Source organism: Piliocolobus tephrosceles, chromosome 14, assembly GCF_002776525.5.
Source record: "Piliocolobus tephrosceles isolate RC106 chromosome 14, ASM277652v3, whole genome shotgun sequence".
Taxonomy (NCBI): domain Eukaryota; kingdom Metazoa; phylum Chordata; class Mammalia; order Primates; family Cercopithecidae; genus Piliocolobus; species Piliocolobus tephrosceles.
In genome coordinates this window covers 67,129,694-67,155,387 of record NC_045447.1, presented here as the reverse complement: position 1 = coordinate 67,155,387, position 25,694 = coordinate 67,129,694, and the positions used below count along the sequence as shown (strand labels likewise).

Genomic DNA, 25,694 nt, shown 5'->3' with positions numbered 1-25,694 from the left:
AGTCTTCTGAAGAGAGGTTTTTTGTTTGTAGAGAGATGGGAAACGAACGACACCAAATATGAAGTCATTCCTCTATCTCTCATTTTAAAACCTGTTTTAAAGGTTGTATAGCCACCAGGCGATTTAGTCAGGAAAACTGAAAAATCAACTGGTACTCCTAACTAAAGCAGGACGTTAAAACTCTTCTACCAGCGACAGAGTTGGGAAAATTCCTCTTGCTCTTCTTGTCTGTGATATACGGTACAAGGGTTGGCCCTGGTTTGGTCCACCTGCCAGCGGAGTTTAAAGTTTCCGAGGCTCCGAGGAACACAATGACTTGGATCAAACAGCCTAAATGGGAAGAAGGACATTTTTCCTGCATCAAGGAAGCCGTTAAACTCCTGCTAAGCTAACTAGCTCTTTTTTATGCGTCCATGCACAAGACTGAACTTCTCTTTCAGTGACCAGAGATTATTTCTGACAATCCAGGATATCCCGAAAGCTTGGAGACATATGGCTGGAAAATGAAACGACCCAGGACATCGTTTCTGGCTGCATCATTATTTTGTGTCGCGTAGTACCAGATGGGCAGTCAGTGAGCGGCGCAGGGATGTGAACGGACGGTTTTATAATGTGAAAATTTTCCCTTGGTAAAGCTAAAACAGGTTTCATTTCCCTCTCTTTTCTTTCACTACTTGCTTTATTCGCCCTCTCTTTGCAATATCAGTGAACTCAACTTTGCAGTGAGGTGGCCAAAAAGAAAGAGAATGAGGCGATCTTGATCATCTTAGTGTCGGAGGAGTCGCAGCGGCCAGGGAACTGCAGCTGCGACCCCCCGCGTCCTGTGCGGATTTCAGGGCTGACACCGCGAGGGTGGTTATGGAAAGGACGGTACACCGCAGCCGCGGAGGATAGAGACCCTGGTGCCCGGAGAGGTCTGCTGATCTCGCAGCAGCCTTCGAGGCCGTGGCTGCCTCTCATCTGCTGCGTTTTATTACCATTATCGCCGTTCCCGAAAAGTCATGGAAGACAGCCCGCTGCCAGACCTCAGAGACATCGAGCTGAAGCTGGGGCGCAAAGTACCCGAGAGCCTAGTGCGCTCGCTCCGTGGGGAGGAGCCGGTTTCCAGGGAAAGGGACAGGGACCCCTGCGGGGGGAGCGGTGGCGGCGGCGGCGGCGGCTGCAGTAGCAGCAGCAGCTGCTGCAGCTTCCCTCCTTCCTTGTCGTCCTCCTCTTCGTCCTCCCCAACCTCTGGCTCCCCACGAGGTAGCCACTCTAGCGCCCTGGAGAGGCTAGAAACCAAGCTTCACCTCCTCAGGCAAGAGATGGTGAGTGTGGTGCGCCAGCCGCGGGGGCTGGGACCTGGGCTGGGCCCAAAGATGGGGGGATCTGAGAATGGGGCTGGGAGATAGGAGGGCAGGGGCTGCAGAGCCGAGTGCTGGCGCGTGGGAAATGCTGGGTGGAGGAACGCGCAGGGGGCGCTCATCCGAAGGCAGCTGCTGCGAGGCTTGTTTATCACGGACTTTGCTCGGTCACGGCTTGCAAAGACAGCACAGTCGGCTGGCTCCAATGTGTGTACTTTCGGACAGCGCCTACTCACTGCGCCGGGCTCTATGTAGCTGCCAGCCCGTAGCCTCTTAGGCACCAGCCCGTTGAGAGTTTGCAGTTACTGCACGCATCTAAGGCCTGCTGTGTGCTGTTAACACTTCGGGTAGGTTCAAAAGGTGGCTCAGCCCAATGCACTTACTGCAAAAATACTTCCTGGTTTGCCAGGAGGTGGCGTGGCAGGGTCCTTGCAGCCCTCCCTCCTAGCTCACCCTTCCACCAGTACCGCTCCGCCCTCCTGCCCTCCCTTCTTGGTGCAGCAGCCGCAGCTGTTCCAAGGCCACTGTTGAGCAGATTCTCCACAGCTGGTTCTGAAAAACAATGGCCCACTCGTCCTTGATGTACTTATGAATAGCTTTTTTCACTGTTTTGATCTCTGCGAGCAGGTGATCCCCAGGTCCAGGGATCTGCTAAAGACCTTCTCCCACCCATCTCCCTCAAGTCTCAATCTGCAGTTGTTTTCCCTGCTGTTTGCAAACGTTTGCCTGAGCATAGGACAATGAAACAAGTACAAGGTCTAAGAATACTCATTCTGGATGTATTTAGACTAAGACACTATTTACTTGTCATGAGCTCTTGGGCACGTCACTTCACTTCTGTAGACCTCCGTGAATTTGATGAGCTGATTACAGAAAATGATCCCTCCCTAAGTCCTTTGCAGAATACCACCACAAAGCAGCAGCATTTTCTACCAGCTTGGAGATGAGGGAAGTTGCAACAGTGGGCCTCAAAAAGAGAGGATAATTTCATTAAATTAACTTCACAGTTGTTTTGATTTGCTTCAAAGTAGGCTAGATTTCTGTCATGCAGACAGGATGCTGGAAATGATTTCTATCATTCTATCATTTAGTTATTATAGAGTTCTATCATTTAGTGATTATTACTTTTTAGGTTGGACAAAAATTTAAGGAAAACCCTTAGGTACATAATGGAGAAGCTGGAAAGTGGAAGGCATCTTGATGAGTTTGCAAAATAGATGAAAAGATAAAATGGGAAAGAAGACAAACCAACAGGTCAGGGGATGCCTGATACCATATCACAAAGATCAGATATACGTGTGGAGACAAACAGGTAAAACTATTTTCCACAGGAAAATTCCTTGTACAAGGAATTAAGAATGTTGCTGACTCTGCAAATTAAGGACTTAATATGAGGGATGAAGATATCAATGAGATGAGGACATTTTATTCCTAACCATGTCTTCTGTAATTTTGCCCATGGAATGTTAATATATTCACTTAATCTAATAAATAAATCTTGTTGAAACATATTTTCTTACTCAGTAGCTCACTGATAGCACATCAAAGACAATACTGTCGTTTTGCTGGACACTCAGACACAATTTAGAGTATTTATGTATAACTTGAAAACAGTAACATTTCCAAAAACCGATGAACCCCACCCTGTCCCAAGGACTGATTGGTATGTATGTGAAGATCATTTTCTGACAAAAATAATTACGTTCCACTTAGGATGCACAACCATGCTGTCCTGTAGAGAAATTACAAGTTTTGTGAGAATTTTTAAACTGATGACATTTATTTCCATAACATAAGAGTATACATTTTACCTTCTATGTGATGAATCAAAATTAGTCTTTTTTATAGGTTGGTGGAAAAGTAATTGCTGTTTTGCCACTGGTTTTAATGGCAACCACAGCTACTTTTGCACCAACCTAATATTTATTAAGACTTTATGAGACACAATTTCTGAAACTGGGATTCATGATGAGAGTCTCTAAGGTCCCTGATAATTCATTGCGTTTGTTGTTGTTTTTTGAAGAATATTTCATCACTACTCAAATGATGGTTCTCTGGTTTAGTGGAAGCTTCATAGGCTTTGGAGCCAGATAAGCCAGGGTTTCAGACAAGTCTAAAGCAAGTCAGGATATCAATAAGACCTAATAGGATGTCAGAGCTGCCAGTCTATGTATTTATCTTCCCTGGAAAAAGGCTGGTCCTACTCTGTGGTCCTCATTCTAGTCATGGCTTTTTCACTCACTAGTGTGTGGCATTGAACAAGTTATATAACCACTCTGAGACTCAGCTTTCTTGTTAACATAGGAATAAAAGCATCTCCATTAAAGCATTTTAAGAATTCAGTGAAATAATGTAAGAAAAACAACGATTACATAGGCATTCAAAAACAGTAAGGATGCTGGCAGTAATGAGCATTACGTCAATGACATGGATTCTGTTGATCTTACAAAAGCAGCCCTAGATGTTCAATGCGGCTTTGGGACTGATGAAGGTTTAGATATTTTCTCTACCAGACTGACTCTATCATGGCGTCTCCCATGTCATTAGATACTCTCTGTAGAGACGATGTTTCCAAACAAACTAACAAACAAAATATGTGTAGACTTCCCTAGCTTCAATTCAACTGGAAATCTTGATTTTATTTTAGATTTGATGTTTATTAAACACATGCTATGTGCTAAGCATGCTGCTGATTGAAGTAGCATGTATTAACGAATTGTGGAGCCTAATGTCAGGTAGTCCAGGAAATCTGAGGTACTTAAACTAATACAGTAGCCCACCTTATCCATGGGAGGTATGTTCCAAGACCTCCAATGGATGCTTCAAACTGTGGATAGTACCAAAACCTATATATAGACTGTTTAGTCCTATAAAGACATACACAATTTAATTTATAATTAAATCAATTTAATTAATGACACAATTTAATTTATAATTAAATCAATTTAATTAATTTATAAAATTATATATATTTAACTAAAAGCAGTAAGAGATTAATAATAACTACTAATAAAATAGAACAAAACAGTATATTGTTATGTGAATCTCTCTCTCTCTCTCTCTTTCTCTCTCTCTCTCTCAAAATACTATAATATTTTCAGACTGCAGTTGACTTTAGGTAACTAAAACCATTAAAGCAAAGCCATAGATTAGGGTGTACTACTGTATTTGGTTACTTTGGTGAGACTTTTCTATGGGTAAGCCACTGTGATAGTTAAACATTTTATATGTGTTTTCCCATTGGAACCTATAATCTTTTAACTAAATGTAACTGTCACCACAATTTTATAAAGCATTGAGGTTTATTGAGCTAATGCTCAAGATAGTAAGGGGAGGAGCCAGAATGAGGTCAGAACCTGAGATTTTAACCATGCCTATGCTGTCACTTCTTACACTTTAGAATACCTCCATGCTCATGTGGACACCCAGGAATAAATGAATATTTCTGTTCTTCCAGAATTTCAAAACATTAAACATGTTAAACTGTGTTTTTGTTTACCATTAGCCTTCCCAGGAGGAACAAGCACTAAACAGTCTCTGGCTTAGGATTTGGATGAACATATTCAAAAGCCCTCTGCTTCCCAGCAATCACAATCATACCCTTTCCTTTTGGCCACTATCACCAAGATCTCCAGTAGCACTTCTTCTCAGTCCACAAGAACTGCCATGAGCAGTTCCAGGTTCTCCTGACATGACCAGTTCAACTTTTAGAGCTCAGTAATATTCATGATGTAGGAGTGTCAAGAGCTTTTCATTGGTAGTATTTTAGTTCTGCAAGAGATTCTGTTCAGGATAAAACTTAGACCTTAGGTAACTCACTGGAAAGAACTAGAAACTTGGAATCCTGACACCATCTTGTGTTCATTTAAGCAGCACTTTCAAATTGCTGTTCTTCCAACAAGAACTCAGTTATCCTCTTCTTCTCAAATGATATCAGTTGCACAGCACTGTGTGGTGACTTCCCAGGTGTGCGGTTGAAAACACATCCATCTGAATTGTGCTCATGTAAACTGCACTCATAGAATTCACAAGGGAAAAAAAACAAGGTTGTATTTTCAAGCGTACATTTCAAAGGTCTCAATCTTAGACTTCTAAATTAAACCTGAATTATTCATTTTCTTAAAAAGGGGCTAAACACTGTGGTGGATGTTGAGATATAACTAGGATAGCATTATTTCATTTTACAGATACAGTAACTATGGCTTACAGAGATTAATTAACTATGATTCCCAGCCTGTCATTCAAACAAGAACCACTGTGAGCCTGGCTATCTGCTTGATCCAAAGTGATCCTAAATTGTACTGTATCAATGCACTATGAAATGTGCCCATTTACTGTGAATGAACATTTTTATAGTAATTTCATCACATACCTACCAATGGATTTTTTGGCATTCCTTTAACAATATTGTTTCTTTTTTAAAAAAATAAATAAATGTTTCTCATAAAATTTCCAATAATACAGTAATAAATTGTATAAATAAAAAGAAAAGTTCACTTAATCTTACTCCTCCCCATTTTACTCTGTACTCCAGAGGAAATGCTACTGACATTTTGTTTGTTTGTTTAATCCATGAGCTCAGCCATTTATCATTTCTTTGTGTTACAAACATTCCAATTATACTCTTTTAGTTATTATTATTATTATTATCATTTGAGATGGAGTTTCTCTCTTGTTGCCCAGGCTGGAGTGCAATGGTACGATCTCAGCTGACCGTAACTGCTGCCTCCTGGGTTCAAGTGATTCTCCTGCCTCAGCCTCCCGAGTAGCTGGGATTATAGGCATGTGCCACCATGCCCGACTAATTTTGTATTTTTAGTAGAGACGGGTTTTCTCCATGTTGGTCAGGCTGGTGTGGAACTCCTGACCTCAGGTGATCCACCCCCCTCGACCTCCCAAAGTGCTGGGATTACAGGCATGAGCCACCGTGCCCAGCCCCTTTTAGTTATTTTTAAATGTACTATAATAAATTATTGTTGACTGTAGTCGCCCTGTTTTACTATCAAACATTAGATCTTATTCATTGTATCTAATTATATTAATATATCCATTAACCATTCCACTTCCCCCTAGCTCACTACTCCTACCCAGCCTCTAGTAACCATCATTCTACTCCCTAGCTCCTTGAGTTCAAATGTTTTCATTTTTAGCTCCCACAAATAAGTGAGAACATGCCAAGTTTTTCTTTCTGTGCCTGACTTATTTCACTTGACATGAAATCCTCCAGTTCCATCCATGTTGATGAAATGACAGGTTCTCATTCTTTTTTTGTGACCAAGCACCACTTTAAAGATTAGTGCTCTATTGTGTGTACATACAACATTTTCTTTATCCATCTGTCTGTTGATGGACACAGGTTGCTTATAAATCTTAGCTATTGTGAATAGTGCTGCAATGGACATAGGAGTGAATACATCTATTTGATATATCAAATTCCTTTCTCTTGAATATATGCCTAGTAGTGGGATTGCTGGATTAGGTATTAGTTCTATTTTTATTTTTCTGAGGAATCTCCAAACTGTTCTCCACAGTGGCTATGCTAATTTACATTCCCACCAACAGTGTACAAGGGTTCCCTTTTGTTCATATCTTCACCGTCATTAATTATTGTTTGTGGTTTGGATAAAAGTCATTTTAACTGGGGTGATATAGTATCTCATTGTAATTTTGATTTGCATTTCTCTGGTGATCAGTGATGTTGAGCACTTTTGAATATACCTGTTTGTCATTTGGATGTCTTTTGAGAAATGTCTATTCAGATCTTTTGTCCATTTATTAATCAGATTATTAGATATTTTTCCTACTGAGTTGTTTGAGCTCCTTATATATTCTGGCAATTAATTCCTTGTCAGATGGGTAGTTTGCAAATATTTTCTCCCATTTCGTGGATTGTTTCTCCACTCTGTTGATTGTTTCCTTTGCTGTGCAGAAGTTTTTAACTTGATGTGACCCAGTTTTTCCATTTTTGCTTTGGTTGCCTATGCTTATGGGATATTCCTCAGAAGTCCTTGTCCACAACAATGTTATAGAGAGTTTCCCTAATGTCTTCTTTCAGTACTTTTATGTTTTTGATATAAGTCTTTGATTAGATTTTGTATATGGCAAGAGATAAGGGTCTAGTTTCATTCTTCTGCATATGGATATGTAGTTTTGCCAGTACCATTTATTGAAGAGACTATCTTTTCTCCAGCGTATATTCTTGGCGTCTTTGTGAAAAATGAGTTCACTGTAGGTATGTGAATTTGTTTCTCAGTTCTCCATTTCATTCCATTGCCAATGTGTCTGTTCTGATGCCAGTATCATGCTGTTTTGGTTACCATAACTCTGTAGTATAATTTGAAGTCAGGTATTTCTCCAGTTTTGTTCTTTTTGCCTGGGATGACTTTGGCTATTCAGGTTCTTTTTTGATCCCATATAAATTTTAGGATTTTTTTCTATTTCTGTGAAGAATGTTGTTGGTATTTTGATAAGGATTGCATTGAATCTGGAGACTGCTTTGAGTAGTATGAACATGTAAAAAATGTCAGTCTTCCAATCCATGAACATGGAATATCTTTTCATCTTTTTGTGTCTTATTCAATTTCTTGCATCAATATTTTATAGTATTTGTTGTAGAGATCTTTCATGTCTTTAGTTAAATCCTAGGTATTTAATTTTATTTGCAGTTATTTTAAATGGGATTACTTTCTTGACTGCTTTTTCAGATTGTCTGCTGTTGGCATATAGAAATGCTACTGATTTTTCTGTTAATTTTGTATCCTACAACTTTACTCAACTTATCAGTTCTAATAATTTCTTAGTGGAGTCTTTAGATTTTTCCATATATAAGATTATATTATTTGAAAATAAGAATAATTTGACTTTTTTCTTTCCAATCTGGTTGCCCTTTATTTCTTTTTCTTGTCTGATTGCTCTGTCTAGGACTTCCAGTACTATGCTGATAAACAGTGATGAAAGTGGGCATCCTCATTATTTCCAGACCTTAGAGGAAAGGTTTTCAGTGTTTCCTCATTCAGTATGATACTAGCTGTAGGTCTGTCTTATATGGCTTTTATTGTGTAGTGGTACATTCTTTCTATACCCAGTTTTTTGAGGGTTTTTATCATAAAGAGATGCCAAATTTTGTCAAATGCTTTTCCAGTATCAACTGCAATTATCATATGGTTTATTCCTTCATTCTGTTGATATGATATATCACATTGGATGAATTTGCATATGTTGAACAGTCCTTGCATCCCTGGGATAAATTCCACTTAGCCATGATGAATGATTATCTTAATGTGTTGTTGAATTAGGTTCACTATTATTTTGTTGTGGATTTTTGCATCAATGTTTTTCAGTGATATTGGCCTATACTTTCTTTTTTTTTTTGATATGTCTTTGTTTGATTTTGATATCAGGGTAACACTGGCCTCATAGAATGAGTTTAGAAGTATTCCCTCCTCTGTTTCTTGGAATAGTTTGAGTAGGATTATTCTTTTTAAAATGTTTGGTAAAATTCAGCAGTGAAGCCATGAGGTCCTGGGATTTTTTTAAAAAATAATTTTGCATGTTTCATTCTTTTTTATTATTTTATTTTGTCTCCCTTCACTGTATATTTTCAATTAGCATGTCTTCAGGCTCACTAATTCTTTCTTCTACTTGATCAATTCTGCTGTTGAGAGACTCAGATGCATTTTTCAGTATGTCATTTCAATTGTTTAGCTTCAGAATTTCAACTTGATTTTTAAAAATTATTTCAATCTCACTTACATATCATTTTACATTTCCATTATCCTATTTATTGGATAGGATTCTGAATTCTTTTTTTTTGTGGTTATATTTTTATCTTTTTTTTTATTATACTTTAAGTTCTAGGGTACATGTGCACAGCGTGCAGATTTGTTACATATGTATATTTGTGCCATGTTGGTGTGCCGCACCCATCAACTCATCAGCACCCATCAACTCATCATTTACATCAGGTATAACTCCCAATGCCATCCCTCCCCCCTCCCCTCTCCCCATAATAGGCCCCGGTGTGTGATGTTCCCCTTCCCGAGTCCAAGTGATCTCATTGTTCAACACCCACCTATAAGAACATGCGGTATTTGGTTTTCTGTTCTTGCGATAGTTTGCTGAGAATGATGGTTTCCAGCTGCATCCATGTCGCTACAAAGGACACAAACTCATCTTTCTCTCTGTTATCTTGATTTGTTTAGTTTCTCAAACCAGCTATGTTGAGTTATCTGTCTGAAAGGTCACAGATCTCTGTCACTGGGATTGGTTACTGGTGCCCTTATTTAGTTCATTTGGTGAGGTCGCGTTTTCCTAAATGATCTTGATGCTTGTGAGTGTTCATCAATGTCTAGGCGTTGACAAGTGAGGTATTTATTGTAGTCTTCATAGTCTGGGCTTGCTTGTACCTGTCCTTCTTGGGAAGGCTTTGAAGAAGTACATAAAGAAAATTGAGTGTTCAGATCTAAGTATTTGCCTATTGCAGCCATATCTGCATTACGGGGAACCCAAGCCCACTAATAATATGACTCTTGCAGACTAACAGAGGTAGCACTTTGGTGGTTTGGGGTACTAGATGAGATAATTCCCTGGATTAACAAGTAGAGACTCTTGTTCTCTTACTTTACCCCAAATGAAGAAGTTTCTCTCTGTGTTGAGCTTACTAGAGTTGGGGGAGGGATGACACAAGTACCTCTGTGGCCACCACTACTGCAACTGTGCTGAGTCAGACCGGAAGCCACCACAGTACTTGGTCTCACCCAAGGCCTGTGACAACTATTGCCTGGTCACCACTGATGTTTATTTAAGGCCCAAGGGCTCTTTAGTCCGCAGGTGGTGAATCATTCTAAACGTGTGTTTTTCCCTTCAAGGTGGTGAGTTCCCTTCTGGCCCAGAGAGGGTGTAGAAATGCTGTCCAGGAGCAAAGGTCTGGAGTCGGGAACTTTAGGAATCTAGAATCTACTTGGTACTTTATTTTACTGTGGCTGAGCTGCTAACCAAATTCTGAGACAAAGTCTTTTTTACTCTCCTCTCTTACTTCCTCAAGCAGAAGGAGTTTCTCCTCATGGCCACCACTGCCCTAGGCCCATGGCAAGTACTGCCTGGCTACCACTCACGTTTACTCAAGGCCCAAAGGCTCTTATTCAGCTTACGGCAAATCTTGCCAGGCCTGGTTATCTCCCTTAAGGGCAGTGGGTTCCCTTCTGGCCCAGGGTATGTCTAGAAACATCTGTTGTCCGGGAGCTAGGGCCTGGCATGGGGGCTTCAGGACTCTGCTTGGTGTTTTAGTTTACTATGGCTGAGCAAGTACTTAAGTTACAAGACAAAGTCCTCTTTACGGTATCCTCTTTTGAAACAGAAGGTGTCTCTGCCAAAACTGCGAGCTGCACTATCTGGGGCTGGGGGAGGGGGTGACACAAGCACTCCCTTGGCTGCCCCAGCTGATGTCTCACTAGGTCCTGTACACCCTAAGTCTACTGGCTCTGAGCCCAGCACAGCACCAGAACTTGCCTGGGAACTATACTTCTTGAAAGGCCTAGGTTACCTTTCAAGTTTATTTATGACCCCAGAGCACTTTGGCCTGCAGTGTTGATGCTAGCCGGAACTCAAATTCTGACTGCTGGCATAGAAAATTCCCCTCTAGCTACGTCCAGTCTGAATGCTTCCAGTGTGGCAGCTAGCTAAATTCTGCCCTGTATGACTTTGCACTGTGACAGTTAGCACTGAGTTCCAATGCAAAGTCCTATAATCACTGTATTCTCCCTCCCTCAAGCACACAGATATTCTCTCTCTGCAGTGCTGCACTGCTAGGAGATGGGGGAGAGGCTGTGTAAGCAAGACAAGAGTCTTCTACCCTCTTCAGTGCCTTCTTCCTTGATTACAAATAAATTAGGACTACAGATAAAGCCCTTTTTAGGATTATGCAGGAACCATGGACAAGAATCTGAGACCATACTTTAGTCTTATACAGTTTTTTAATGGGTGATAAAATTGTACTGCAAATAAATAATAATACACGAGAAGCCACCAAGTGGCTTAATTTTATCACTTAGGTTTGTGATTTTAGTCACATTGTAAAACTTAATGACTTATGATAAAGTAAATTTTATGCATTGACAAAAATCTTTCTGTGGTTAAGTCGTGTTATTTTTAAAAAATATTTACAAGTCTCTGGGGCTAAAGATTTCCAAAGAGTGAAAGTCTGTGGACAAAATTCTCTATACATGACTTCATCTGTCATTTTCCTATTGTGCCAAATTTTAAGCTCTCTCTTATCTTGGTTAATAATATTGCTCACTATCTTTTTCTCCTGCACCAGAATCACCTTAGGGCAGAACTGTGACTAATCAATGCTTGTATGTCCTTAATGCCTGGCCAATTATTTAGGGACTACGCATTTATTTAATTTCTGAATTAAAGTATTCCTTAATTCTGCTTCTAATTTTTGTGTTTGGAGTACACTAGCAACATTTGCTTTTTTTGTAGTGGATCATGGAAATTCAATGCCTCCTCTGCATCTCACCAGCTAAACTCAGTCATCTGGAACTAAGGTTCCTGGTTAAAGAAAGACTAAAATATCTTTCCCCTGTCTATTACTGTAACAATTCACCAAAAAGAAAAAAAGACAGTAAAGAAAGAAAAGAAAAGAAAAGAAAAGAATTTACAGCCTGCTTTGAAATGCTGTAGGAGAATTTCTCATTGGTTGCAGGACCTGCTCTTTCCTCGGATATGGTCACTCTCAGGAACCATTGTTCTCAGAGCTGTTAGCAGAGTATAGAAATGAAAGGTATTATTTTTTTTTTCATCCCTAAGTCCACAAAGAATATGCACATGTTAGTTTTTGGCATCTTCTTTTACTATTCTAAATGAGGTTCTGAAGTTTTAGGATTAGAAGAACTTACAACAGCAACAACAAAACATTATTTGTAGCATTGTATATTACACATATTGACAAACAGTGAAGTCTGTATGGTTTTAACTGAAAATAAATAGACATTTAATTTGGTAGCCTGATGTATTACCTAAGAAGTATTAATCACTAGGGCATTAATTCCCTGACTATCCTTGGCACAGCCCTCAGTATAGACTTGACAACTTTTGATTGAAATGTGACTTGGGCACATTGTACCTGAGGTGTTTGAAGCAGTTGTTAGCAAGCTTATAGTGAGCATCACATCAGTAGTGTTCACATAGGTAAGATGGATGAATGGAATGAGGAAGATTAGGTTTCTTGAGTGTTCATTACAGGATTTTAGAATTAGAATGAATTTTAAGGAATCAACCTGTTTTTCTCTTTGTGACTTGAAAACAGATCCAAAATACGAAAAATGGCTACCACATATCCTAGTGTTGCAACCAAACCAGCAGCTCTGTGGGTTTCCCCCTAGAATTTTTTGTCTTTACATGAACTTTTTAAATACCCATTTTCCCAAAGGTATTCGTTTTACCACCTTGCAAGAAGCTACAGTACATACAATATTGCTGGTTTAATCTCAGTATTTTTTATTTATATCATCCAGAGGAGGATTTCCTACTAAGTGGCAGGCATTTTAAATTTTTTGTTTTGAAATAATTCCAGATTTTATGTAAAAATTGCAAAAGAGTACCAAAAATCACGATGTATCCCTCATCTAGATTCCCCCAAATGTAAACATTTTACATTTCCCCTTCTCATTCTCCCTCTACCTCCTCTCTCCTCTCTCTCCTGCCCTCCTCCCTTCTTTATATGCACACAGACACAGACACACACACACACACACACACACGTTTTCTTAAACATTTTTCAACGTTCTTAAGAATTTTGCACATGATATCACCCTTCCTCAAAATACTTCAGTGAGCATTCTCCTTCTCCAAAAGAACAGTTGTGGGGTATAAATGTCCTTCTTCCATCCTGTGTACACTATTGTCACACAATTAATGAAACAATTAATGACATGTCACTTTTTTTCTGCTGACTTCAGACCCATCCTAGGAATATTTTTCAACAGAGCTCTGCAAGTGGTCACCTCCTATAAATCAGAAACATACTTGAGGCCAGCATTCACTTAGATAATACAAGTGGGTCTGCTTGAAGCATAGGAGGGTTGATTAGAAGAACATGCCCTTAATTTCTCACCTTTCTATTATTGGCTTAATGCCAGAAATTCAGTTCCCACAAAGTCATCTTTTCAGCCAGAGCTTCTGATCCATATGAAAATATAAAATAGTAGCTGGGAGGTTTGGGACCATACATCATGTTTAGTAAGTATGTTTTGAATGTTAGATGAAGTAACACAACAATTGCCTTGCAAGAGCTGTATGGAAGCAACAATTCTGAGAACCAGTTTTGTTAGAAGAGGAAAATGAGAATGAAAGACACAGGAAAAAGAAATAATTTCTTAGCACTTTCGTCTAAAAAAAAAGATTTCTCCTGTGAGACTTTCTTTTGCATTACACATATTTTGCATAGTGTACAAAGCACTTTGGTGTATGCCATCTTCTTTCCTCAGTCCTGAAGTTATGAGGGTACAATGATTAAATAATGAATGTAACATTTGCAGCATACATTTAAATACAACATTTTCAGCATCTATTTGCTAGGATAGAGTATTTGTCCAATAAATGTGTCTATTAATAATGGCCTTCTCCCTGATGTTACAGTTGCTTGGTCAAGGAAGTAAAGAATCAAACTATGCTATCACTATTACCATAAACTACATTGGATTTAATTTTTTAAAACTCATACAAACTCTTTTTGGGGATTATATTTAGTAGTGAAATCCACATATTAAATTGACTGTTGAAAAATATCCACTTGTTTTTTCTTGAATCTGGCTATGATTCATGTTTTTCAGGAATCCTGACCCTGACAACCCTGAGAAATGAAACAGAATTTTATGATTTATATTTGTGCTTCTTTTTAAATTTGCTTTTGTGTTTGCTTTGTAATGTAGTACTAGTTCCAATTATTCCTTATTTGGAAGTTTCTAAAAATTAGTTTGAAGATGCCAGTATAATTATGCGAGAAGAAACTTAGAATAACTAAGAGATTTATGGTCTTCTCTATATATGTGTTTTTGTCTGTGGGGGAAAATGAACTAGAATATGACAAGGACTATTTTGGTAGTCACTGGGCTCATGCTGATTAACCCATATTGCATGTTACCTTAGTAGGGGTCAAACTTATAAGGATTTAGAAGTAGATCTTGAAATTTCCCCTACTCTGTCTCATCCACCTCCCTCCAATTATCATCCTTCAGTAGCCTGAGAAATTATAAAATAAAGTTACCATCCCATCTTACCAATATGCATTCTGCTTCAGGGTAGTCTTACACCACAGGGAAATGAAATCTAGATTTTTCCATACCAATATGTTTAATATAAAACAACTATTTTCTTAGATATCTGTCTGTTTTGATATGATTTAGGTTATCACTTAATGAAGTTGATACTTATCAGTGTACTTCTATTTGTTGTCCATGACTTAACCTTATAGAATTAGACTGATGCATGTCCTGTCTTTCCTGCTAGGCATTTTTAGGACTTGTTTGGTTACTCAACAGCTGTGTAATTTTTTTTTTATTGCCCTCCTTTCCAACAATGTCACAGTTACATATACAAGTGGGATTATAAGAGACTAATTTTGTAAAAGGTGGAAAACATATTCAGTGAAGCAATTGACTATTTCCACTTGAAGTTGAAATCTTAATGGGGATTCATACATGATATGTTTAAAAGTTTTGAGAAGATCTTAATGAACATTGTGCATTATGCTAAAGACAGTGAAAAGCTGCTTCAAACGGCATCCCATCTAGTCATAGTACAAAGAAATTTCTTTAGTGAATGGTAGCTTTAATTAGTACCAAAGATGGAAAACCACCATGCTTTGAAGAGTGGTGCCTGCACAAAATGGAACTGCTCAAACATTTTGATTTAATAAATAAAATGAGCTCAAAATATGGTCATTAGTAGTCAATAAATAAATAACAAGGCTTAATTCAAAAAATGGATGCCGCTTTCTGTGTTAGAGGCTTTTAAATAATTATAGCACAAACTTGTTATTGGCATTAATAAACAAGTCTGTTGAAATGATTATTTTTAGAGTCAAAACCATTAACCATTAATTAAGCCTCCTAGGAGCAATATCAAATGTCCACATTGTTGAGTTTAAAATGGAGATACAGAGACTGAGTGATTCACAGTGGACAAAAACAAAGGCAGCTTTCCCACTTCCTAAACTGGTTGTTCTGGGTGCCATGCAGCAGCCAATATAAATAGAAAAAATGTCTTTCTATGTATACTTTAATTCCAAAAGTCCAAACATCATTACTGAGAATGCGCAGTAATTTCATAACATTACATGTTGGGTCATTTTTGTTTGCTTTCGGTCTTAAGACAAATGGATTCTATTTGGATTTCTCCCAATTCTGTTACTTTTTTTTAAACATCATTAAGTTGATTTTGTGTCAACAAGATCAAATAACTTGAAAAATGTACCCTCTACATGTAAATTCCCCAATGTCCTTTTGTAAACAAAACTTGGAACTACTCAAGTGTATTAACTCTTCTGAGAACAAATAAAATAAGTTAAGTATATGCTGAGAATGTCAGATCGGTTCATACACTTGGAAATGAATCTAACAAGAATCATTTGCCATCTCCGTGACCTTACACATGAAATTACTTTTGCCTCAGCCAGAAATCTTGTTTGCTACAATTAAACACCGATGATGCAAATCTATAGTAAATATACATATTTCCAAATCCTCACTCCTTGTTGAGCAATTGAGACAGATGGAAACTCAGCTGCACACCATTTAGCTATGTAAATGTCCACGCTTTGAATATTACTCCCCATCTCTGCTTCCAGAAGTGTTTGTGTGATAGGCATGAAGTAACTAAAGATATATTTTTAGACATCAGCTATATTCCATTCTTGTGATAAGCCCCAGAAGTAATACAGATGATGTGGAAGATACGTATTTCAGGTTACTTACTTATCAATCAGTTAAGTAAAGTATGAGGCTGCTACTAAAGGAATTTAACGTCCATGGTATAGAAAACTCTTGTTTAATCTCAGAGGTCCCATGGTCTGTAAAAAAATATAATTTTGATATGAAATAAATTATATCATAGTCATTTAATGCTATGCTGGGGAAGCTGGTCAATTTCTTCTCAATTTACAACCTAATCCCCATCTCAGTTTCTCAGACTTGCCCTATGCACTTTTGCCCCTTAACATTTGTAGATGATGTTGCTTTTGTCTGGGTCTTTCTTCCTGTCCCACTCCTATTTCCTACACTTTTTGTAGTTAACTTTAACTTGTTATCCTTCAGGTCACACCACTGATTACTGTACATATCTTACTAGACTATCAGTTCTTTCATGGCTAGAACCAAGTCCAGTTCATTCCATCTTTAAAGTTTAGCTGAGTGTAAGAGGTCAGTATTGGAGGAACAAATTAATAATGTATTAATAATAAATTAATTAATGATCTAGAAATTTCTTTCTTTGAGAAATTCTTTCTAGAAAAATCTTCCTTTAAGGAAGTGATTAGAGAAATAGGATAGCTGTAGGTGGTGGTAATAAGGTAGTGATAAGCATGGATTGTCTAGGAAACCACAGTGAGATTGAGACAGTTGTGATGGTTATGTTGGAGTTAATAAAAACAAGACTGAAAAGGTGAAATAAGCCTAATTAATAAAGAATATTGAATGCCAGGCTAAGAAGTCTGAATATGGTTTGCAAAGCAACATGACCACTTGTAGTTGTTACGTTAGGGAAGTGATACAATGAAAGTTGTCTTGTATTTTTGCACACTTACTCTATTTTTTTCTTACAATTCTCTTCTTGAGAACCAAATGGTCTCCATGTGTTTTTTGTATTATGGGATCATTAAGGGATGCTGTGCTTTTGAAATAGTCACAAACAAGAAAGCACACTGTTGATTACTGAGGAATGAAAATATGCAGTAAAATTAGAAATGACAAAAATATTTTTGGAACAAGAATAGAAAGAAAGTGAAAAGATTATACTAGTATAAGATAAATAAATATTTTTAAAAGTTTGTTTTCTTCCTATCAGATACATTTCAACAATTACACAGATTTTTATGATTTCACAGTGTCCTCTCAATAAATTAATCATGGATGCTTGTGACCTTTGTAACTAGTTGAAGTTTTCTAGACAAATATTTAAATGTTTTAATCATCCAAAAAACATTTATCTATGATTTCCCATTTATATAATTCTGTATGTTCATGATGGTTTCATTTTATAATTAAAGATCTTTTCTATTGAAATGTAATGTATACTCCTGATAAATATTTTAGTACATAAAATATAAAGAAGAGTGACAAAAACACCATTGAATTATCCAGAGGCCATTTTTGTTGCCATTTTTTAAATTTTATTGAAGTGTTTATCTTCTGTAATTTTCTGCATTGTTGAAATTATAATTTATAACTTGTATCTTTTTGTAGTAGTGCCTCCTTCTTTGCTTGACATTGTGTTATAAACCCTTTCCTGTGTTATTTTTCTAAACTTCATTTGTATTTCCTGGAAAATACTCTATTTTATGTGCACTTCTCTAATACTGGATATTTAACTTGTTTTTTATACTTTTGTTGTGATGTGCTTTTCCACATTTCAGGTTATTTCTGTAATAATTTATAAGCTGGGGGAGTATACCTCATTCCTTTTACGATATAATTTTGCAATTCTTGATTTATTTTTCTTTTGTCAACTGAATAGTCTAGTAGTTTTTAAAAAAGAGTGCATAATGCTGTATTTACTGAGCTCTCACATAGGGGTGAGGAAGCAGGTTAAGCATGTGAACTTCAGAGCCAAGTAAATCTAGGCCTGAATCCCCGCCCCTTCACTTTCTAGTTGTATGACTTGAGTAAGTTATCTTCAAATTGCATTTTTAAGATAATCATTTCTACCATTTAAGGTTTGAGTAAGATTAGGTGGGGTGGGTGGAAGTATTTAAAGTACCTGTCATTGTACCTGGCACTTGTGCTTTATTAAAGGCTAGAAGTTATTGTTTATGCTATTATTATTATCATTGGGGTTCTTTCTTGTCACTGTGAAAGTCAACATGGGTTAAAAATTTCTGCATGGGATTATCAAACAAAAGCAATAAGATAAACAACATACATATTATCAACAGCCAAAACCCCCACTGCCTCTGAAATGCATTGCTACCAGGACTCTTCCTATTTATGTGATCCACCAAGAGCTTTACTTATGGAAACTATACTTATTTCCTAGAATGCAATACATCACCACCCACTGCTCCTTATCCTACTTCCTGAGCAGGGAACTCTGATAACTACAAAACCAGCCTAGAAAGAAACTACTGCTATGGTTGAAGAGTGACAATAGGAATCACACTGCGATTACTTTATAAAAGCAGCACATACAAAACGTTAGGAGGTACCAATGCCAAGTTTTATCTAGCTAAAAAATTATATTTCTGAATCAGATGATAGACACTGGAGAAGAAAAAAACAGACCTTTTTACAACTTTGGGTATGGGATAGGTATTATAAAATATGGACTGTATTTTTTTATCTGCATCCACCAGGATTTTCATTATTAGTACAAAAGTATCTCAAATTCTAGTAATAGTTTGAGCAAAAGTTTGAGCTTTTATTATTGTAACTTTGTTTTTTTATCTGTATTAAAACCTAGGAAAAGCTTTTGGATTTTATTTTAACTTCAGAAAGTTCTCTAAGGATTTTATGTAAGAATTACATATTTGCTTTAATAGAGAAATATCAAATAAACCCAACAGAGTTGTTTATTTTTTAACCAATTCATATCCAAGGGAAAACATATAATTTGACATTATCTTTGCTAATTATAGGGCAAACAGTTATATCCAATAAAATCCAGCTATTACTTAGTTTCACATGTATTTGGATATAAATTCTTTTTGTTTGTTTTCTTTTTTATCTTCTGAGTTTATGAATTATATTTATGGAACCAACTTCAAATAGATAATGAAATATTCCCTAAAAATGAACAGTAATTTAGATGCTAGTTCATGGGGCAAGCATTTGATCTTAAGATATCTCTGCAGTGTTTTATGGGTATTGAATCAAAGTTTTAACATAAGCATCATTTTCATTTCTAGTTTACAATAAAAGCATGTGTAATTTAATATAAAATTGTAACTGCTTCATAGGTAAAATTTTAAGTGTAATATTAGGATAGGGCAGCATCTGAGCAAGAATAATAAAACTTGATATTATAAAGCTGGGCGTCTGGACATGTCCCGATGAATTCATCATCTTATCTGCTTCAATAATTCTGGCCACCAGCAGACGTATTTTGCTAGTGAGTATTGTACAATCCTACCTATAGGTGGTCGAATCCTTTTTTATGACTATTTCTACCTGGCTATAGACAACACTATGACATGAAACATACTAGCAAATTACAAGTTATATATTTTAACAGGACATTTTAAAACTGAAGGACAATTAGGAGTCAATTAAGTCTGCACTGCCTAGATTGTTTCCTTCTCCATTCTTTTCACCTTTTGTAGTAAGAACTGAGAAGAGTAAACCAAGCTATTCCCAGTAGCTTTTCTTAAATGTGGTGACCCATCTGTTGCCATATGCTAGGCATCTGCTTTTATCACCCTCATTTGTGGTCCTTCAAAGCTAGAAGTGATGAATTAACATCAAATTTATGCTAATTTGTGGTAGGAGAGAACAGCTTTTTGTAAACTATTTAATCTGGACATAGTCATTAACAGATATAACGAATACAGGAGAATAAGAATAGAAATCAGAAATACTTCTGTGAATTAGTACATGACTTTCAGGTAATTGTAGCACCTCCATGGTTATATTTCTGTATCAGCAAAATGTGCACGTGACACTTGCTTGCAAATATTTGTTGATTTTTACATCCAAGTGACTATGATATCAAATATAATAGGGTAGAATCATTCATGAACGCTCATGCAGGTCAGTACCTGTTAAACTTCAGTTGTAGAATTGATTCTTTCTTGAAAAATATTATTCTTTTTTTAAATCCAGTCCTAAACTGTCATTAGAAAATGTTCACAGAATATGAATGGCCAATACTACACTGGCCAGACCATAATAAAAATATTTTCCTATTCTTAATATTGTGGAAAAAAGGGGATTAGAATCAGAAGATCAAGATATTTGTCCCATTTCTAGCACTAAGTGGTGATACAATTTTGGCCAAGTCATCGAGCTTGTGTCCACTTATGTATCATAGAATGCGGTACTCTGACTCCAAAATTAACTATGGTTTCTTTTAGCACTAGAAATCTGCAATTCCTCTGTCTGTCTTTAGGGTATATTTTCATTGTGGCATGGAAATCATAACTTACGCATTTGTCAACCCAGTGTTTCAATGCACACCTGTAATTTTTCAGAATAATACAGGTAATATCAGTGATATTTAGATTTAAATAACATTTTTTTAAAATAAAAATTAAATTAATGTGTATTGGGCAGGTTTTGTACTCTAAAACCATATATAAATAATCATTTTGAGAAAGAGAACAACTAGATCATTACTGAAAACAAATTGTCAGTTTAATTAACCTACTTAATTACATTATATTTCTACATCCTTGAATGTGGAAGACATTTTAAAAAATTAGGCCGGGTGCAGTGGCTCACGCCTGTAATCCCAGCACTTTGGGAGGCCGAGGTGGGCAGATCATGAGGTCAGGAGATCCAGACCATCCTGGCTAACATGGTGAAACCCCATCTCTACTAAAAATACAAAAAATTAGTCAGGCATAGTGGCGGGCATCTGTAGCCCCAGCTACTTGGGAGGCTGAGGCAGGAGAATGGTGTGAACCTGGGAGATGGAGCTTGCATTGAGCTGAGATCACGCCACTGCACTCCAGCCTGAGCGACAGAGTGAGACTCTGTCTCAAAAAAAGAAAAAGAAGAAAAAAATCCCATTTTATTTTATGGTATATACTCTATGTATTTATTTATATAGCATAATCTTTTGGTATACATAGGGGAATGGTTACTGGTTACTATCGTCAAATGAATTAACCTATCTATTATCTCATATAGTTAACTTTTACATTCTCTTTTTGGGGTAGTAGCGCCTAAAACCTACTCTCAGTAAATTTTCAGAATGCAAGACAGTATTATTAACTATAGTCCTCAGGCTGTGCATTAGATTCCTAGACCTATTCATCCAACAGAGCTGCAACTTTGTACCCTTTGACCTATATTATGTCAATTTAAAAGTAGAGGAGATAACTAAATTTTATTAAGCACTGTGAGGCTTTATGCTACGTGCATATGTTATCTTATGTAGTTTTCCCAACTGCATTGCCTTGTCATGTACATAATATATACCACTTTTTGGATTAGAAAATTGGTATAGAGAAAATGTTAAGTAACGTAACCAACTGACAAAAATCCAAGAGCTAATTAATATAAGAATAACATATCAACCCCAGTCCTCTGAGATCCAAGATCCAAATCATGTCCTTTTATAGGGTGTCCAACTGACTGGAATACCATTTACTAAACTGTCTTTATTACATTGGGAACTTCATAGGAGTTTAGCAAAACAACAAAACAAAACAAAACAAAAAACATATTGAATCTAAAAGAAAAAATCTATTACTCATTTGTTGAATTTAAATTTCTGAGCAAGAATCGTTCAAGAGTATCTGAGTATTTGATAATCTAGTAATTTCCACAAAAGAAATAATGACTGTATGATAGTATCTCTTAATGAGCTCAAATCATCACCTTCTGCCATGATTGTAAGTTTCCTGAGGCCTCCCCCACAAGCTGAGCAGATGCCAGCATCATGCTTCCATACAGCCTTCAGAACCATAAGCTGAACGAAACTCTTTTTTCTTTTTTTTTAAATAAATTACCCTGTCTCAGGTATTTCTTTATACCAATGTGAGAACTGACTAATACACTTAGTAACCTGCGGCACAGCAGTGAGCTAAAGCTCCTGTCAAGTGCTTCTATTTAGGATAATGTGGCAAGTTTTTTATGGAATGAACTCTCACAGCATTTCTCAGGGTTATACTTGCTTAACTGAAAGACCTATCTAATTTTGACAAGGCATAATGTTAATTATGATATCTAGGTGTAAAAGCAACTGAAAATATTTAGGACTTTTACATAATGATAAAGATCAAAATTATTACCTTTGGTGCAAAAATAATTTCCCAGTGAGTTGTATAAGCAGAGAATGTGGCCTCTTAATTGTAGCAATTATATTGCAATTTCACATGGCACCATTCATCCAAGAACATCCAACCACTCCGCAAGCTATAACTAATGGAGCCTAGCTGTATCTCTCCAAAGAAGCCTAGCATTAGGATATTACGTTAAATGTGGTTAAGTATATTAAAGATGGCTAAAGCTGTTAAGAAACTTGCTCATGGTGAGGTTGTGAATGAGGAATTAAGAGAAATACATCTTAGGAATCCATACCCCAGTTCCTTATTATGGAGCTCCAGGATATGTATATATGTAGCATGTATATGTATGCATGTATGTGTGTATTTTCTAAAGGGAAACATGATTTCTCAAACCATCTATTACTTTAATAAGTTTTTATTAGATCAATTTCATTAAACTGCTGTAAGACTACAATTTAAAAAGGAAATATTGCTTTATGAACATTTTTAAATGGATAAATGGATAAATTTAAAACAGTATGTTGAGGAATTAAACTTGAGAATGAGTTTTATTGCATCTGAAAGTCATGTGACAAACTTCTTTTATGTTCATTCTTTTTAAAGGGCATAAACACAGACTTCAGGGAAATTTAAGAATGTTCCAAAAAGGGAGAATAAGTCAAAACACAAGAGGAAGAACTTATTTGTCATGGGAATTTTAATAACTGTAATACTGGATTTATAGGGAGGAAATAGGAGATCAAGCTCTCTGAGTTTTTCTGGGTCATATATTTGAAAAGCACTTCATTGCCTCTGATTGAACCATGGAAAGCATCCATGATTCACATATACAAATTAACTCTTTGTGAATTCCCAGCCCATTTCCTTCTGAGAATGAATCTGTCACTCTGGATTCAGGAGAATGAAGTAGTTTGAGTACTGGAAGAGTTAGCCTCCATTCCAGAAAGAGATACACATGATAAAAGTTGTCCTGGTATCAGTCTAAGCTGTAGTTTTATATAATTTCCCTACACAGCCAAATTATTTTTTCTTTAACTTCCTTTGTTGTTATCAGTACATTTTACCCACATTAAAGAATAGGCCTGAGATGCTAATAGAGCCTCTAAGCTATTTTGAGGGCAGCTGAAAGTCAGTGATATTGTTTGGATCTGTGTCCCCAACCAAGTCTCATGTTCTGTATTAATCCCCAGTGGTGGAGGCTGGGCCTGGTGGGAGGTGATAGAATCATGGGGGTGGTTCCTCATGGTTTAACATCACTCTCCTTGATGCTGTCATTGGATTAGTGAGTTCTCCTGAGATCTGGTCATTTAAAAGTATGTGGCACATCCCCAACCCTCTTCCTTCTGCTCTGGCCATGTGAAATGCTAGCTCTCCTTTTGCCTTCCTCCATGACAGAAACTTTCCTGAGGCCTCTCCAGAAGCTGAGCAGATGCCAGCATCAGCTTCCCGTGCAGCTTTCAGAACCGTGATCCAATTAAACTACTTTTCTTTACAAATTACCCAGTCCCCAGTATTTCTTTATAGCAACATGAGAGCAGATTAATGCACTCAGTAACCTGCAGCACAGAAGTGGGTTAAAACTCCTATCAAGTGCCTCTGTTTGGGATAATGTGTTGAGCTTTTCTATGGAATGAACTGTCACGGCATCTCTCAGGGTTATCTTTGCTCAATATTCCAGACCCTCCATGAATGCTTCCAAATTACCTTTCTACTTTTCCTCTACCACCACCTGTTCTCCTGGTTGTCTTGTCACTTTATTAGCACAAAATGAACATTTTCATCTCTGAGCCTTTGCTTATTTCTCTCATTCCAGATTCAAATTGAAATGTCCTTCTTGGCATGGATCACCCACACCCATCTGACTGACAGATGTCTTCTTTTCCTAACAAAAATGAATCCATACTTACTCTCTGCTGTCTGTACCTGTTCTTCCTCTGTCATCCATTTCTTCATTCAGCATGTTTATTGCTTTTCCATGTGCCATTTTAGAAACTGGGCTTATTGGGTAGCATAAAACCACTGCACTGGAAGTGTTCATGCTTACCACCTCTTTGTCACTTGTCTTTTTATTTCATTGTCACCAATATGTTTGTTTTTCCTATATCTTGAAAAATTTCCTATCACTTCTAACATGCTATATCAGAGAACATTTTCAGGCTGAAAGGAATTTTGAAGATGATCCCCAATATTCTTATGTAACAGACAGGAGAATGGAGACATGGGAAGATTGGATACTTGTTATATTACAGGTTAACTTACTGGTGGAACCAAGACTAAAACCAATGTTTTAGCTTTCTTTGCTATTGCCACTAAATGATACTGCCAATGGGTAGTTGAGTCATAGGGCATCATAGGTGTAAATAAATACAAAACACCTGTTATCTCTGTTCTAAATTTTGTTGTAAGTTATTTCCGCTGGAAATGGATCAGTGTACATATAAACATGATAAATTATATCACCTTCAAAGGAGAGCAAACTCTCACATGTCCAGGTAAAATTGTTTACATTAATTAGACTAAAATTCTAGGAGAATACTAAATTAGAAAAGGAAATTGATATTTTAGGCAAGTTTCTTTCAATAAATGTAACATCATTTAAACTAACTCAAACACTTTAATTGTTCAAAACAGTAGCATGCCAAAGGACAACTTAAAGACTTTAATTTCTAAAGACTAGAGATAAAGCATAAAAATTTAGTCATTGATATCTTGTGGTGCCAGAGATATCATTAAGGTATTTGTGGAAAATAAAATGTAAACAGCTACATGAAATTATTAGCACTGCATCATCACAATATTCAATACTTGGTATATGCTGAATCGCATATCATCTGAGACAGAAACTTATTAGAAATAAAGAGCAAATCTATTATTTCCTCATAGAATTCATTGTGATTCACACTGAAAAGACAAGGCTTATTTAGTCATATTTGTATTAAATTATGTATTTAATAAATTCAGTGTATGAATTTTTCCTGTGCAATAGGGTGTCTTTTATTCTAATAAATCAATGACAAGAAGTGGCTAAATAATGGCTAAAAAGGAGTTGAAGGTTTGGGGACAGATATTTGATGGAAACTTTTGTCACAGCAAAATCATAGTTTTAAATTCTTTTGTATTGTCTGCATAGTCTATACCATATTGGCCGCATCTACATTTGCATCAGTTCTAATACGATTTTTGTCTGT

The 25,694-nt window shown here is 36.8% G+C and overlaps 1 protein-coding gene across 1 annotated transcript in view; it reads left to right on the top strand.

Annotated features, from left to right (window-relative positions):
• The first annotated feature begins 268 nt into the window (after positions 1–268).
• LURAP1L (leucine rich adaptor protein 1 like) overlaps positions 269–25,694 on the top strand; it is a 42,873-nt gene continuing 17,447 nt past the window's right edge. The window contains exon 1 of the mRNA XM_023213137.1: positions 269–1,307. Coding sequence (XP_023068905.1) covers positions 1,002–1,307 — 306 coding nt within the window. The 5' untranslated portion in view covers positions 269–1,001. The remainder of the gene's footprint in view (positions 1,308–25,694) is intronic.